General features: G+C 42.7%; 1 protein-coding gene across 3 annotated transcripts in view; it reads right to left on the bottom strand.

Annotated features, from left to right (window-relative positions):
- The window catches only part of ETV6 (ETS variant transcription factor 6), a 223750-nt gene that overhangs the window by 46202 nt on the left and 161455 nt on the right, over positions 1 to 16093 (bottom strand). For all 3 annotated transcript variants that reach the window (XM_033117450.1, XM_033117451.1, XM_033117452.1), the window contains one exon: positions 2962 to 3126. In XM_033117450.1, the coding sequence (XP_032973341.1) occupies positions 2962 to 3126 (165 nt within the window). The remainder of the gene's footprint in view (positions 1 to 2961; positions 3127 to 16093) is intronic.

Genomic DNA, 16093 nt, shown 5'->3' with positions numbered 1-16093 from the left:
TGGTCTCATTGGTCTAGTTCTGGACTTCACTGTCTCGCATTAGGATTGTAGCAGCAGCATTCTAACTAACTTTCCTGCTTTTAGTGGCCCAATGAACCTACCCCATGCACCGATGGCAAACATCTGTTCCAAAGGGAGCACTCCAATCTTATCATCCCCCTGATCAAAACTTTTCAGTGGTTCCCATTACATGCAAAATAAAATCCAAGCTTCCTAACCTGGGCTTTAAGGTCCTCTCATGTTGAGTCATAATTCATAAAATATTTATTGAATACCAACTGGATGTCATGCACTGTGCTAGATAATGGAGACAAGGTACCTTAACAGGACACCACCCCTGTCCAAGCTGAACTTTCTACTCTAGGGGAGGGACACGGAATAGAAAACTATCACATATAACACAGTGTGTTGTGTGTGTGTGTGTGTGTGTGTGCACATGTCTGCAGGGACATGTGTGTACGTGTGTGTCGGGGACCATGACAGAATTAGGGAAAGCTCTCGAATAAAAGAGGAACAGCACCTATCCCAGTCTGAAGTGGAGGAAAGGAGGGTGGGGCAGAATCAGGGAAGCGGGGATGGGAGTCAGGAAAGTTTTCCTAGAGAAAGTAGCAGAATTTGAAATATGAAGAGGCAATCAGACAAGTGAGGGAGGGATGACGAATGACGATGATGTAGATCAAACGGAGGACCTAGCTTGTGTGGCCTTATCTCTGAACTCGTCCTCCACACAAACTGGCCTACATCTCCTTAACAGCTTTCCTTTCTAAGCTTTCCAAGTCCAGCTCCATGACCATACCCTTGAGCTTCCTTTGACAATCCAGCCAGAAATCACCTCTCTTCACCCCCCCTCCTTTCGCCTGTACTTCGGTACCACCGGCCTGGAGCTGCTCAGCGAACACTCATGGAATGCATTTTCACCGTGCCCACCTAACTGGTCTACAGCATCTCATTTCCAGACTAGTGCATCAGCCTTAGCTGACTTTCCTGCCTCCTGCCTCTTCTATTCATTCATCAGATGGGCTTTCTCACAGTCACCCAAATGTGCTAGGCGAATGCTGCTCCAATTACTCAGAATGCTCTCTTCTCCTTTGCCTGTTCCATTCCACCCATCCTTCATGTTGTAGACCAACTCCGTTCCTTCTTTCACGAGACCCATCCGCTCGGCTCTTTCCCTTCTCCAGCTTCTTCTGCCTTTAGGTTCAATGCAATCCTGCCTATCGAAGGGGACAGCAGGATCTTGTCCAGTCTTCCACATAGCCCACCCCGGCAAAGACTGGTCAAATTGACAAGAAACTACTGACAGGCTTTTGCATATCTTTATGTCCAGCTTTGAGCAGAGGGAATAGGGTTTCATAAGAAAAGCTGAAAGGTTATTGGAAAGAAAAAGAAAGCAGCAGCAAAAAGGAGCACCTGAGATATGATGAAGGGGGAGGTGTCTGCAAAGACTCAGGGAGGAAAGCTAGCCCAAGGTCTAAGTCAAGTCAAGTCAAGACACATTCCTTTGTTTGCCTTACATGAATGGTTTTTCTGGAACACAAAAGACTTAAGAGTTCTTTTCTTCCAGGTAGGTAACTTTGTCTCTTTGAATGTAATTATCTCAGAGCTTCCACTGGAACAGAAAAGGGGAGTATTTTTGCATTAAATTAAAAGGAACTATCTAGGTTCCTTTTACGTTAGTTTTATTTATGTGGTTGTTTTAGAGTTTTCTTATTCTGAGACAATAGAAAAAAAATCAATGATTTGAGACAAAATGTTTCAGGTATGTTTATGTCCCTTATAAAACTTTAAAACTGACCTGTTTTTCAGAGATGCAAGCTTTCAAGTTTCAACAACATCTATACTTGTAGGGGAAACTTCCCTTTTTATCATTTCCTCATAGAAACGGTCTGCTGCAGTTGGGAAAAGCAGGAGAGATCCTGTTCTCTACCCTTATCTCACCCCCTGTGATGGGGGACATTTCCTCATGACGGTTAGTTTATTAACTTCTGGCAGGCCTCCAGGAGTAAATAAGGGCTGAATGGAGTTGGGGACTATGCCAAGACCTTTTGCAGGATATTTGCCCTTGGTCAAGGGAAAAAGGGTCTCTGCTAGACAACTTACATCACAGTTGGGGGCCATAACGAGACTCGATAGAAGGAAGGCCTACTGGGACTTCCCTTTGATATATGGAGTTCCCAAATAGGTGCCATCTAAATATCCACAAAGTTTAGAAATGAAATTGGAAAGTATATTTGAAGTCTTTTCTACATCATTAATACAGTTTGCAGGTACAAACACTCCTGACTGACTTAAATCTTTTCTTGTGGGGACCCTCATTTGAAAAAAATCTACCTAGTTAGATGAGCCTGAGGAAACTTCCACTTGTATTGTTTATGATTTCTATAAGCTGCAGATGCATTACTTAAAACAACTCAGTACTTTCCTCCCAAAATCACCTGAGGCCCTTTGAGCTTATTTTTAAACTTGCCCTGGCTTCTAGAGCTCCACCTTTCCCAGTCCTTATCCTCTGTTCCCTCTTCCTTCTCTCCTTTCTACTCCAGCTACCTCAGCAGAGCACATTCCCGTGCCTCTCCTGTCTTTGTTGTTAACTGAGCAGTTCACAACCTACACTTACTCTCTGGCATCTCTTTTAAGTCTTCAGACTCAGCAAGATAGAAAGAAAGGTCCGGGATGCATTTTCTTCTTTATGTGGTGGCACAACGCTATCCCGTAAGTTCTAGTGTCTGTAGGTCCTAACTGGGTGACTTAAATGTTTCCCCTTGATCTGGAAACTCTTTCTCTTCTCCTCTCAAACTGGCATATGTCAGCAGGATCTTTCCTCTTCTGAGCCGGGCCACTGTCCTTGTGCCATGGTGACCCACACCATGGAGAACTTTTTGGGCAGGAGGAGTAGTGGCAAAGACCAACCACTGACTAACAGATGTCCTAAGCTGAGCATGTGTCACAAGTCCAGACTCTCACCTGAATGAGGAGATCGATAGCGAAAGTCCTCTTTGGTCAGCAGCAGGAGAGCTTTGCCATTCATTTCAAACGTGTTGCTGTCAATTGGCCTTAAAGAAAACTCATTTTCAGCCCACTTGAGCCACTGGGCTACATCATCCCTGCTCCAGTAAATTGGCTGCAAGCCTGTTGGAGAGAGAGCAAGGCAGAAAGAGAGAGAGAGAAAAAAAAGGGTCTTGTCAGTTAGACGGTTGGAATAAAGGGAAAGATTTCTGAATGGTTAACCCAGTTGAGTCTCCATGTCTGAAGGGCCCTTTATGTTCAACTCTGCATCCCAGGTTAAAACTCAAGCTTCGTAAGGGCCGAAGTATGGTATCAAATGAACTTTTTATTTAGAGGCAAAATGAGGGGGGGGGAATCCTCTTTTACGTCTTTAAGGGACCATAAGTCTTAGACCCCTGCCCTTGCTTGTCCCATTCCAGGGGCTGTCTGGACTCTAGATTTGCCCTAAATGTGCTGCTCTACAGTGGCCTGACACACCCAAGGGGGCGTGAAATCATGACAAATGTCAACACACTTTGGAGGGGACCTTACATTCAGAGGTGACTGTAGGCCAGCGTTCTTTTGAAGTGAGAATGTTCCAGAGCTAGGCTTGACCTTCCAGGGCTGCCAAATAATGAAGTGTTCCCTGAAACTTTTTCCAGGAAGAGCAAGTCATTCAGCCTCTGGGAAACTATCAGGCTAGTCTCTGGGAATAAGAGGGCAAGGTAAGGATAAAAGGTCTTTTGCATTTTTGTTCTACTTGGTGATGTGAGAACTTCTGGGTGGGGGTGGTCCTTGGACTCTGAGTAGGAGCAGAAGTGGGTCAAAAGGAGGGCTGCAGCTCAGGCTGAGAGGGTGGCTCAGGTTGCACCTCTGTCTGGAAGCCTGACTGGGAGTCCACATTTTTATTTTAGTTTGCTGTTATGAAAACTCTTAGATATCATTCAAGTGGTTTAGAACAGTGATTCTCAAAGTGTGATCTGGGGACCTCTCAGGGTCCACAAGACCTTTTCTGGGTATCTGTGCAGTCGAAACTCTTTTCTCAACAATATGAACAGGTTATTTGCCTTTTTTCACTCTCATTGTTTTGTGAGTATATAGTGGAATTTTCGAGAGGCTACACAACATGTGATATTGCAGCAGATATGAGAATCTACCATCTTCGATGAAGCTAGGCATTAAAGAGACTTACAAAAATGTAAAATACTGACACTCTTGTCACTATTTTTTTTTGGGGGGGAAATATATTCATAAATATATATTTATGTCAATATATGCTTGGCTTATTTTTCAGTAAATTAACAAACATTTAAAAAAAATTCTCAGTTTTATTTTCTAACATGGTAACTACAGATAGATATAACCTATCTGAGCAAAGCTCTTTGGCGTCTTCAATAATTTTTAAGATTCAAAAGGAGTCCTGAGACCAAGCTGTTTGAGAACGGATGGGTTAGAAGCAGCTTGATGCTCAACAGAGCTTCATTCTCTAAAATCGTATTGTGTGAATTAATAGTTCAAACACAATGGAATCAGTGTTTGCTAGGAGGAGCTTCAGTCTCTCTATTTAGTTACTTAAACTTGCTAAGGAGACTCCATGAGTGTGCTATAAAAGTGTCCTTTAGTTAGATCCTGGAAAGAATCACCTTTCGTCTTTAAATCAGGCCTTACAAAGAACTGTCTGATCTACTTGGATCGGCTGCTCATCCTCCCTGATGGACCTGGAACAACGGCTCAGATCCCCTGGAGAAGGTCCAGGGCCTCCAGGCATGACTTTGGCTCTGTCTTCCAGGTGGCTCCTTTGCACAGTCTAGTTTTGAAGAATGGTAGCTGGCTTCCTTGAACTCTGTGGAGGTCCTTTGGAAATTGGTCCATGTGGGTGTAGGGCACCAATAAAGAACTATGGGCATTGGAATAACCAGAGATGGGCATTGAAGAGTTTTTCCCTTGGTTTTTAAGTTTTTTTGTTTTGTTTTTTTCACATGGAAAGAGTGGCATTATAAAATAATGTGTAGTATGTCACTGTTCTATGATCTTTAGAATAAAACAGCCATTCAAAAATTTAAGGTTTTGTTTTTGATTCTTGGCTGGGCTAAGAAGCAATGCCTATTAAAAATGGTCCTTGGCGACAGGGGGCACCCCAACTCTCTGCAATGACCTTGAAAACGAGTATCTGAAATCACAGTGAGGTGGGAGTGGGCGTGAGGATGGCTCAGCAAAATCTCAACGTTTTAACTGGCAAAGAACCTTAAAGTTTACTTCCTATGATTGTCGTCTTTCAACAGGAGCGACACAGTGATTTGTTACTAGGGACGTTTCCCTTCCTCTCCTTCATACCCGGAGTCCGAGTACAGCCAATCACGAGGGGACAAATGTGAAGTTCCAGTCAAGATTGGCCCAGGTGAGCGTCTGGTGGTAAGAGGGCCACAGGGCAGAAGACGCGCCGTCGGAAACAGGAGAAAAGTATGGGGGAGCCGTGTTGGACGTTCGAGTGTCAAAGCAAATACAGAACTGAATCCCACGGGGGAGGGGAAACGAGAGTGAAATGCTGAAGTTTCTGCAGAGGGCACACCGAAACAGAGGGAGGCGGTGCGAAGGGGGTGGGGGACGCAAGTAGTAATTTGAGGTTCTTTATATTCTGCGGAAGAAAACAGTCATGAGTCATCTTTTCCCTAAATACAAGAAGAGCCACACACTCCCAACAGGCCTGCCGGTTAAGAACAACAGTTTCTCTTCTCACTTCCCATTAATCTCTCCCACAGCCCAGCCCCTGCAGCAAGCACAGCCACCACACGGAAACCCCCTCACCAGGTACCCGAGTGAATGCTCCGGGCTTGTGTGCAAAAGGGGCCTAGTGACTTACAGTCAGTCCAGGGAATACCATGGCAATCCTAGCAGTTTTACAAAAGTGACCCCGATAGAGCAAGCTACCTGCTTGAGGCCAGTCAATAAATTTATCAGTCACTGCTCTTCCATGAGCATAAAGAGAAACGGCAGACATAGTCACTAAGCGGGGAAGCTGCTTGAAAAACTTTGGTGTTCAAAGCCACGTCCCTCTGCCATGGCCTTTTTAGCTCAACAGAATAAAAAGGTTGTGGAATTGGACGCGCTTTGCAATTTTAATGGAGGAAAAAGAAGCCCCCTTTCCTCAAACCAAGGGCCCTAAGGCCTGGGTATTATAGCCTCTAACGGAATACAACCTTGGACCCAGAGGCAACTCTGGTCTAATCAGGACCATTTAATTTACTCAGCAGTCATTTATGAAGCCCTTGTTATCACCTAGCACTATTCTAAGCACTTTATACATATTAGTTCGTTTTTATTGTATGCTCATAGCAACCCTATGAGATAGGGTTTCAGATGAGGGAACCGAGGCCCAAAGCATTCAAGGGACTTACCCACGGTCATATGGCCACAGTGACAAGAGAAGCTGAGACGTGAACCCAGGCAGTCTGGTTTCAGAGTCTGTGCTCTTATTCCCCATACTCTGTTTCCTCATGCATTTCCTAGCTAGGTTCAGATTCTGATGGATTTTTGTACACTATTAGGGATTCAGACAAGAGTGAGTGAACTGAGTCCTCCCCACCCAAGACTTTGATCCTTGGATGCTTTCTCAAGCTATCAATAGACTAAAAATAGAGCAAAAAAAAAAAAATCTGTAGATCCCTGGAGAAATAGATTTTTACATGGAAAGAGGAAGGAGGTGGCGGTGGAACTCTGCCTTTAACCCATCCAGGAATAAAGTGCTACCTTCCCCGGCTACTTGCTCACTGCTCAAAGGCACTGGTCCTGAAACCTCACCTGGCTCACAGCTACTGATGTAGCAGAAGCTATATGGGCAAGATGAGGGAGACAAGTAGAACTTGTTTTACAATCATCTCTTGCAACTTCAACTCTATGCAGCTGTTAATGACCATTGGTAAAAAGTGAAAAAAGAGAGACCTTTATTTTTGCACCTATGTTATGGTACTTCCTGCATCCAGAAGCCTGTGAGAGCCATACTAAGACCAGCATGTTTAATGCCAATTAATTTCACAGCACACTTGAAGTGAATTTTGTGCAGAAGAAATGAACTGCTATGATTAAGAAAATTACTAAGAATTCTACTGCACTTTGTTCCCCAAGTGGGTCAAGTTCATGGTGCCATACCTGTCCATTGACAGGTGTGTCATTCATCCCCTGGCCCTTCAACTTCCTTCTAATATTTCTTTGATTCGATGTTCAAAGGTGCAGCTATGTTCATCAGTACATTCTCAGCCTCATTTTAGACTTTCTTAGTTATGTTGAAACTAACGATGAAAAAGCATGTTGTGAGTCGGGAGCCTGGATTTTACTCCCAGATCTGCCATGAATTAACCTTGGATTCTGGGCAGGCCACTCAGTTTCCCCGGCTCAGTATTTTCATCTGTAAAATGAGGGGCTTAGAGTATGTGAGCTCTATTTCCTTCTGGGTTTAATACAGTCAATATGCTCCCATTTAACTTGAAACCTACAACACAAAGAATACAAGCAGCCAGGACCTTTCTCCTGCAGAACTACACCAAGCTCAGGACAATGACCCTGAGATTTTGTAACTTCCTCATGATCTCCTGAATCATGGAAAACAGATTAGGTTACTTCAAAATAGAGTGTCGTGCTTCAGAGTGTTTTATTATATTCTAATTTTTAGAAAAGTTATAACCTGGCTATGGCAATAATGAACATGACGTCTTGACAAGGAATTCTCAGAAAAGCCCTGTGAAATCAGCCGTATTGTCACTTCAGTTTATCCCAGGAGGAATTAGGGGCTTCAGAGGTATTAGATGATTTTACTGGTTTGAACAATCCTCAGTTCAAGCTCTTTTGCTACGGTATACATTCATCAAAAACACCCTTTATCCTAAACTTTCTGTATAAACAGGAATTTGCTACACATTCTATGGCTTAGAGGATAGAATCATAAAAAGACAGAAGGCACCTCAGCGATGATCTAGTTCAACCTCCACCCCATCTTACTCATTAGGAAACTGACATGGGGAGAAGTGAAGGGATTGAACCACAATCCAGCTGCCCCCGGTTCCCTGACTCTTCAACATCTCATGTTGTCTCATAACTTGATTTGATGACACAAAACAATTCTACAACCCTTGACATAAGCAAGGAAAAGTTATCACTTCTTTGCTTCATCATCTTGCCTTTGGATTAAAGGCTCTTAATTGGTCCAAATATAAGTTCTGTTTTGTAGTTTTTAGACCCTCACCAACTTGCCTGCCTCCTTTAGTGATCCTGTTTGGATCCCATTCCTAAATGAGTGCCAGAAGCAGTACTAAAACCTTTCTTTCTCTGGACAATATACTTCTATCGACAGTAATAGCTAACAATTATTGAGCACTTACACTGAATCTTCACTACAACGATTATTATTCTCTTTTTATAAAGGAGAAAACTGCAGCCCACAACAGATGGAAATGGTGGTGCTAAGATGGAAATGGTGGTGCTAGGATTGAAAACCCAACTGGTCTGGTTCCAACTCTTAACACCCCACTGTGTTGCTTCTCAAGGAGCCTAATAATAACAGCAAACACTTACAAGCATTTACTGGGAGGCACTGTTCTAAATGCTTTTTGTACAGAATGCACTGAGTACCCACAGCAATCCTGTATGATAAACAATCACCATCCCCATTTACAGAGGAGAAAACTGGAGCACAGGGAAGTTAAGTGACTTGGCCAAAGTCATACAGCCGGGAAATGGAAGAGCCAACATTGGAACAACTGATTTGGCCCAACGCCCACATTACTAACCACTTATTTCTCTGTCTGAGCTTATCTGGTATTTTGGCAGGACATCAATTAAACTCACGATTTAAAAAAGTGAGAGAGAAAAGTTTTAGTGACTGAGTGAACCTCCACAGTGTTGAAGAATGTAGGCACTGAGCACCTGCATGGAAACTCTATTTCCCAGCTGTGTGACCTTGGACGAGTTACCTAACCTCTTTGTGTCTTACTTGTCTCCACTGGAAAATGGAGACAACTTTAAACCTTCACTGGAAGTCCTAGTGAATCACAGATAACAAGCTCATCAAATCTGCAGATGACATGAAGCGAATGAATATAGAATAAGATGATATAAAGCACACAGGACAGACAGTATCTGTCACAGAGCAAGCATTTAATAAATATTAGCTATTGTTTTTCTACTACTGTTATTACCATGATCATTTTTGCAATCACCCCACCTTGTACATATATAGCTGGTGTTTGGAACCCAACTGTAAGCGTGTATGTTAATCAACATTGGGTGTCACCTTGTTATTTCCCACCATTACTCCAGTCCCTCTAGATTTAGATCTATTTCTAGTATCATGTATACTTTGTAGTTTCATGTCATCTGCAGCGTTGATACGCATCTGTCACCTCAACAGGTTACTGACAAAGTGCTGACTAGGTGAGGGCTGAGATGGGAACACCCTGGTGACACACCAGCCACCTCCTTTCAGATGGATACTAATCAAGTTATGGGCTCCTTTTGGGTACAGGTGGCTCAATGACCAATCCATCTAAATACTCTGGCATTTGCACTACTTTTTCCAAGGTCAGCCAGAAAGGTACCATCCGAAGTTCAATCAACTGTTTTCCTGATGCCCAGAAATTCAGTAACTACAAAATTTACAGCAACCTTATTGAAGAGGAAGAGAAGGGGAAAAGGGGGTTGGTTCCTAAGGGATAACTTTTCCCTAAATGCCTAACATATATGTTTTAAAATCTGTCCTGAACGTCACCTGGAAGTTGTATCAGGGTAGCTGTTTTTAATCTGTACATATACTCTTTTTTTTTCCTTCACCATTGTGAGTATCAGGTAAAGAGTGGCTCATATTATTTCATTTAGTGCCTCTTCCTTTTCCTATAGCCCTTAGGGATCACTGTTAGTAGCCTATCTTTTACCCTTGTAAGTTCTCTATTTTGGGATGTCATTTGTCTGGGCCAAGGGCCTTGAATTTATTTACAACAACTTAGATTCACTTTTACAATCAATTCGCCCATCTGGGGCTTCAATTCCCTTATGTCAATGTTTGCACTACCTGTTTCAGTCTGACGATCACCCTCCTTGATGGAAGAGAGGGAAGAGAGAAGTTGAACAGTATTCTCTTTACCATTGGTGAATGTCACTGCATCCAACCCAATATACATGCTGATACCATGTTTATTCTTATACTGCCCCCCAATACCTATGGTTTTTGTTTTCTTAAACATCTTCTATAGTTCTAAGATCACTTTCACATTCTCGATCTAAAAATATTTTATTTTTTTCAGTAAGTTGCTCTGTCATCCACTATATACATCTTTTTAAAATTTGAGCTCATTAAATTGGTATGTAAAACAGTGGGAAGATAAATTGGCATGATCTTCCTGGCAAACAACTTGGTGATAGTTTAAGAGCCCTGTAAATGTTAACTTCTGAGAATCTACCTTAAAGAAATAATTTAGCATACAGAGAAATCGTTCATGCACAAAACTGTCCATTTCAGTGTTATTTTTAATAGTGGGAAATTCGGAACATCAGTAAGGGAATAGTTAAGTAAACATGGACGACATCTCTGATAGAAAATTATGCAACCAATAACAATATCTATAAAGAGATCTATTCATGTGAAAACCACCAAATAGCATGTGGACATATATATTATAATCTCAAACAATGCACAAAAAATATTAAAATGAAACATGAAAATATTAACAGCAACTGTCACTCAACAGAATTATAGGTGACATTTAGTGTTACCTTTTCATTTTTATTTTCCAATTCTCTATATTAAGCATGTGTTACTTTTATATTTTTAAAAATCTATTTAAAGATTGAGCTTATCAGAGAATGTCCCCAATACAGCCTCATCAGATTCTCTGGGTGTCTTTCTTCCTTCTTATTCCAGTAAGTGTCATGTGCAATTGATACGTCAGAATTTCATTTTCAAAAGCACCCTGACTCTTTTGATTTGTGTTTTAGCATTTCAGGTCACGGGGCCATAGGTACTTTTCCTCTAAATTTTTAAAATTTGCCTTCTAAAAAGCACATCTAATCAGGCCTTTCATTTCCCTCTCCTAATTCTAAGATGATGTTTTCATTCTCATCAAAAGTTCTCATCATTTCTACGTCGCCAACCAAATCCTCCTTATTTGTCAGACTTGAGTCCAAATTAGCACCACCCCTCACTGCTTCTTCTACCTCCTGAGAAATAAAATTGCTGTTAGGTGCATGTGTTAAGAGTTAAAATGCACATGCACATAGCAGAAGGGGATTGCTCAGTGATGCTCATACCATGTTTGGCACTCCCAGTAATTCCAGACTGCACAGCCAAAGAGCCCCAGGACTACTCACTAATCTACCTCTGGGCCAGCTCTGCAGCCTGCCACTGCCACCCATATCCCACCTGACACCATTCTCGTCAAGTAGGACACTTCCGGTCATTGCGGCTCTTCACTAGTATCAGACGCTTCTGCACCCATGTCATTCCAGCAACTACTCTGTGAGGAGCACAACTGTATCTGTAGGAGAAACCTGAAGCTCAAAGAGGTTGAGGGACTTTCCAAAGGTCACACTGGGCCTTAGGACCACAACTCCAGCTCGAGCTCTCCTGTATCAGTCTAGTGAACTTCCTGGGGATCAAAGGCAATAATAGATATAAAAGCCCTTTCCACTCTAAAACCCACTGTAAAAATGCAAAGGCTTCAGGAACAATAAACCAGAAACTTCTTATGGTAGGTCAGGTTTAGCTGTAGAGCCAGAACTCTGAGCATGCCCAGAGAGCACCTTCTGACCGCTGCAAAGGGCTTGCAGTAGGCAGGATTTACGCTGGAATAAAGAAACTCTCCGCGATAAAACAAAGTATCATCAGAGCCCTTCAAGCTGCTTTCCAGAGCACTTTCCAGGGGAATTTTCTGACTCCTTTCCCTTCCCACTGGCCAGGTCATGTCCTTCAGACTCCCACACTGGTTTGGATGTACTGGTCTTGGATGCACTCCCAAAAGCTCCAGCATTCTCATTCCTCTGGGTCTGCCTCAAACTTTGGATGTGCTATTTGATCAAAACTGCTTTCAACACACAATTTCTGTTACTAGGGAATTGGAAGTTACAAAACATTTCCTATTTTTGTCCCCAAGGTTACCTAGTATCTCAGCACTCAGTTTCCAAGTGGACGTTGGAAGGTTATACTCATGTCTTCTGGCTAAAACCCCAAGAGGAAGAATACTATATGTTCATGTTAAGATTCAACGTCCTATTTAATTCCCTCGAATAATGTTTTTCTTACAAACTTCATTTTGTGGATTTTTCTGGCTTTCACTCAGTTTTATCCACAAAGGGGTTGTTATCAGCAAACCTGTTGACAGTAAAACTGGCCTGGGGCCTGCCACTCACCCTCACAAACATGACTTATGATTCCTTCTAATTTCTGCTTTTGGGTAGCAAGCCCAACATGGTGAGAGGCATGTAATATTTTAGATAAAAACCTGGGTTTTGGACTCAGACAGCCTTGAGTTCAAATACTGGTCCTGCCATCTACAGTGGCCTTGAGTAAGTTACATCTCTGAACCTCAGTTTCCCCAGCAGTAAAATGGGGCCAAGAATAATACTTACCTCCTACAGCAAATTTCAGTATGAAATGAGATAATCCATCTAAAGACTTTGCATTGTGCCTGGTACACAAGAAACACTCAGTGAAATTTGGGGAGTTGGGTAGGACAGAGACTGGAGAGCAGATTAGTTGCACTTTGTCACATGTTTCCAGAAGACTGAAATACTTTCTGCAGCTCACTTACAAGAACATGGTTCTGTAAGCTGTGTAAGGGCTCCTCTAGGAGCTATGAGGCCAATAATACAAGGCTTGGAGGAGGGGCAGGCGCAAATGGGGAAAATGGCTCAGAAGGAAGTGTAGCGAAAGGACGGGAGCAGGTGAGACGCTGGAGGAAGGAATTTCAGACTAGGAGCCCACTCAGATCTGGGATACGAGTGAGGCAAGTGTGGCACTCACCTCAGGGGCAAAATTTAAAGTTGTGCCAAAACACTACGTAATCATAAAAAATAACAATAGGCAAACGCATTCTTTAAAAACCAAAATAAATATAACTAATGATGAACAAAATGTCAACATTTTAACTAAAGTGATAGTGAAAAGACAGGTGACAGGAGGGGGACAGATGACAGCAGTACTTCTTAAGGTTTGGAGGATCCCCTTAAGAACGCAGGGAAAGCTACTGACCCTCTTTCGAAACGCACAGGCACATGCACACCAATATTTGCCTGCAATTTCAAAGTTTATGAACTAGCTCAAGTTTATCTATAGACCCCTGGAGAATCAGCTTAGAATTTTTTAGCCTCATGTATGCAAATGGGTCTCATAATATATACTAGCGATATAATGCAACAACCAAATTAGATTTGAGAAGAGAAACACATACATCTCTCCTGATATTTGGGGGAGGAAGAGAGAGTCAGGAAGGGTGTCCTCCTTTCACTCTGAAGTGTGTGTGTGGGGGGGGGCAAGAAAATGATGAAAGCTGACTCTGGGTGTCATTTCCTTATGAAATGCACACACCTTACCTTAAGTGTGGAATGCCCCTTCTTCAGGTAGTTTAAAAATCACTGCTAACATATTGCAAGCTTTTATTCATACTAGTGAAGGTTAATCACTGCAAATTATCTTAATTTATGAGCAGGGAGGAAACTGGGCTGAGCAAGAAGAAATTCTATTGAAAGACAAATTTTTTTAAAGGAAAGAGGCAATTAAGGGCTGAATTTCCCATACTGCAGGGCAGAAAGATGCATTTCATTTTCAAATTTGCTGACATTTACACACACGAAGCAGCCCATTTTTAAGAAGAAAAAAAATGTAGGAAAATAGATATTAAGAGTTGAAATGTTCTTCAGATAGATGGAGTGAGCAAGAAGGTTTTTTTAATCCTGAGTGGAAATAGATGGTCTACAGCAAACATACAGATTTCGTTAGCCTGACATGATCTACAAAACTTAGATCATCTCCTATGGGTGTCTGAGTCCAGAAGAATGAACATCCTTTCTTTCCCCTCTTGCTCCTTTACCCCACACAGGATCCTCTCTTGTGCCCACCACAGCCTACAGAACATTCCTTTGCAAAAACGTAAGGAGAGTAGAACTCATTTTCATTCTGGAAGGGGCCTGGTCTGCCCAGTCACTGGCATGGGAGGGGCTTTCCTTTGTGTGGTTCCCCTGCGCCTGGTCCCTTCCCTCCAGGGTTCTCTTTATTCCAAGGACACTTTGAAAAGCAGGCTGCCTTTTCTCAGGATGGAGACAGTCCCCATTATCACTGAATCCTGTGAGGTGAACAGGAGGCTTGGGGTGGAGGCTTTGTGTGCACGGTGGGGAGAGGCCAAGTCAAGGAGACTTGAGATAAGTGTTTACCATGTTAACTCCGCAGACCTCAGAAAGGACATGTAGGGCCCGCAAGGCAGCTTTGGCCACGGGTTCAAGCAACCTAAATCATACAACAATGCTGTTCTGGAAAATGCCTTTTAAGGAGAATTCCAAAAGCCCCTCGCCCTTCTTTCTCCTCTTCCCGGACTCTTTGGAGAGTGATTCCCGGTGTTTTCAAAGGCCCTTTGGGTGCCTTTCTGTGGCTGCCTGGGCGATGCTGATTCAGCATTACGAGGGGGCAGACTGACTCTGGCAACACAGGCAGGATGAAATCATTTTACCAGCGGTGCAGATGCCTCATGAAACAAACAAACAAACAAAAATCAAACTTGGAGAAGCGACTTCTATTTAAAGATAATTGTGTTGCATCTGTGCATGAGCGCGTGCACGTACGTGTATGTGTGTGTGTGTGTCACAGACGGCTCTCCACTCCTCAGCCCCTTGTTCCTTCTTTACTGAGAATATTCACAGGGAAATGGCTTTCGTAGATTTACCCATTAAAAAACGTTGTCATTTTTTTCTCACCAGTTATATTCCCTGATGTCAGAGTTGTGAAGATTATTAATCTCCCGGTTTCAGGGCTTAAGATGGTCACTTGGAATCAGGAAAATTAAAAAGCAAAACAGAACCCCATACCCCCTTTCAGGACAGCAGACATGCAACTGGAGGCTGTTTTGTGCTTTACCGCTGGCCCTGGGCTGGTCTGAGATTGTCAACGCTGGGAGATGGAGAGCACCACCTCAGTGGCCAAAGGGGCACCTAGTGACTCTCCCTTGTCATACAATATCTTTCTCTTTGTCTTTGTCATCCTGTCTAAAGGTTTATAGTATTCCCTCCTTTGGATGAAGGCATGAAGACCTCTGTGGAAGGGGAAGCTAGTAAAGGGAACACGCCAAATCAATAGAATCGGTTCACACTCTAGCTTTGTTAGGCAGTCAGATGATGATTCAGAGGAATGAGTGAGAGGACCCTCAAATTTTAAGGATGGTGGGGGGTCCCGAGCAGCCTAGAGGCAGAATGGTTGGGAAAAAAAAAAAAAACTTTGCTCATTTTTGCCTGTAGCTGTTTATGGTTTATGACTCTTCACAGGAGCTTTTAGTTCTGCATTAGAAAAAGTATGAGTGCTACAATATAGATGTGATTGTTTTGAGTGCTGCAGAGAGACCATGTCTGGTTTTTAACTTTGACTTGAGAGTCTGAGAAAAAGATGAACAGAATAAGTGGCACATGGCTGGTGGCACAAGTAATGTGCATTCACAAAGTGTATAAACGCTTCCCTGAGGCTGGGCAGGGAGTGAACCAGGTGAGGGTCTCCAGGTGATCTGCAGCCTGACCTCCTACTGTCCTGCTATTTATAAAAGCATGCTATCTACTTTTTTTTTTCTTGGCAAGAATAGCTAATTTGCTGGAAATGTTAAGATTTTCCTTTAGCTACTTCATTATAAAATAAAATTCAAACCCCGTTTCTGTCCTCTATTAGCTCAGTGACTATAGAAGGTTGTATGGTATCCCCGCTTCCTTCCCTGCCACCCCTCAAACAGTATGTTCATATCATTAACCCCCGGAATCTGTGAGAAAAGGTCTTTGCAGATGAAATTAAGTTAAGGATTTTGAGATGAGATCATCCTGGATTATTTGGATGGGCCCTAAATCTAATGACAAGTGTCCTTATGAGAAAATACAGAGGAGA

The sequence above is a fragment of the Rhinolophus ferrumequinum genome, chromosome 10 (assembly GCF_004115265.2).
Source record: "Rhinolophus ferrumequinum isolate MPI-CBG mRhiFer1 chromosome 10, mRhiFer1_v1.p, whole genome shotgun sequence".
Lineage (NCBI taxonomy): Eukaryota > Metazoa > Chordata > Mammalia > Chiroptera > Rhinolophidae > Rhinolophus > Rhinolophus ferrumequinum.
Note: the sequence above shows the minus strand (reverse complement) of the source record. Positions and strands in the feature narration are given on the sequence as shown.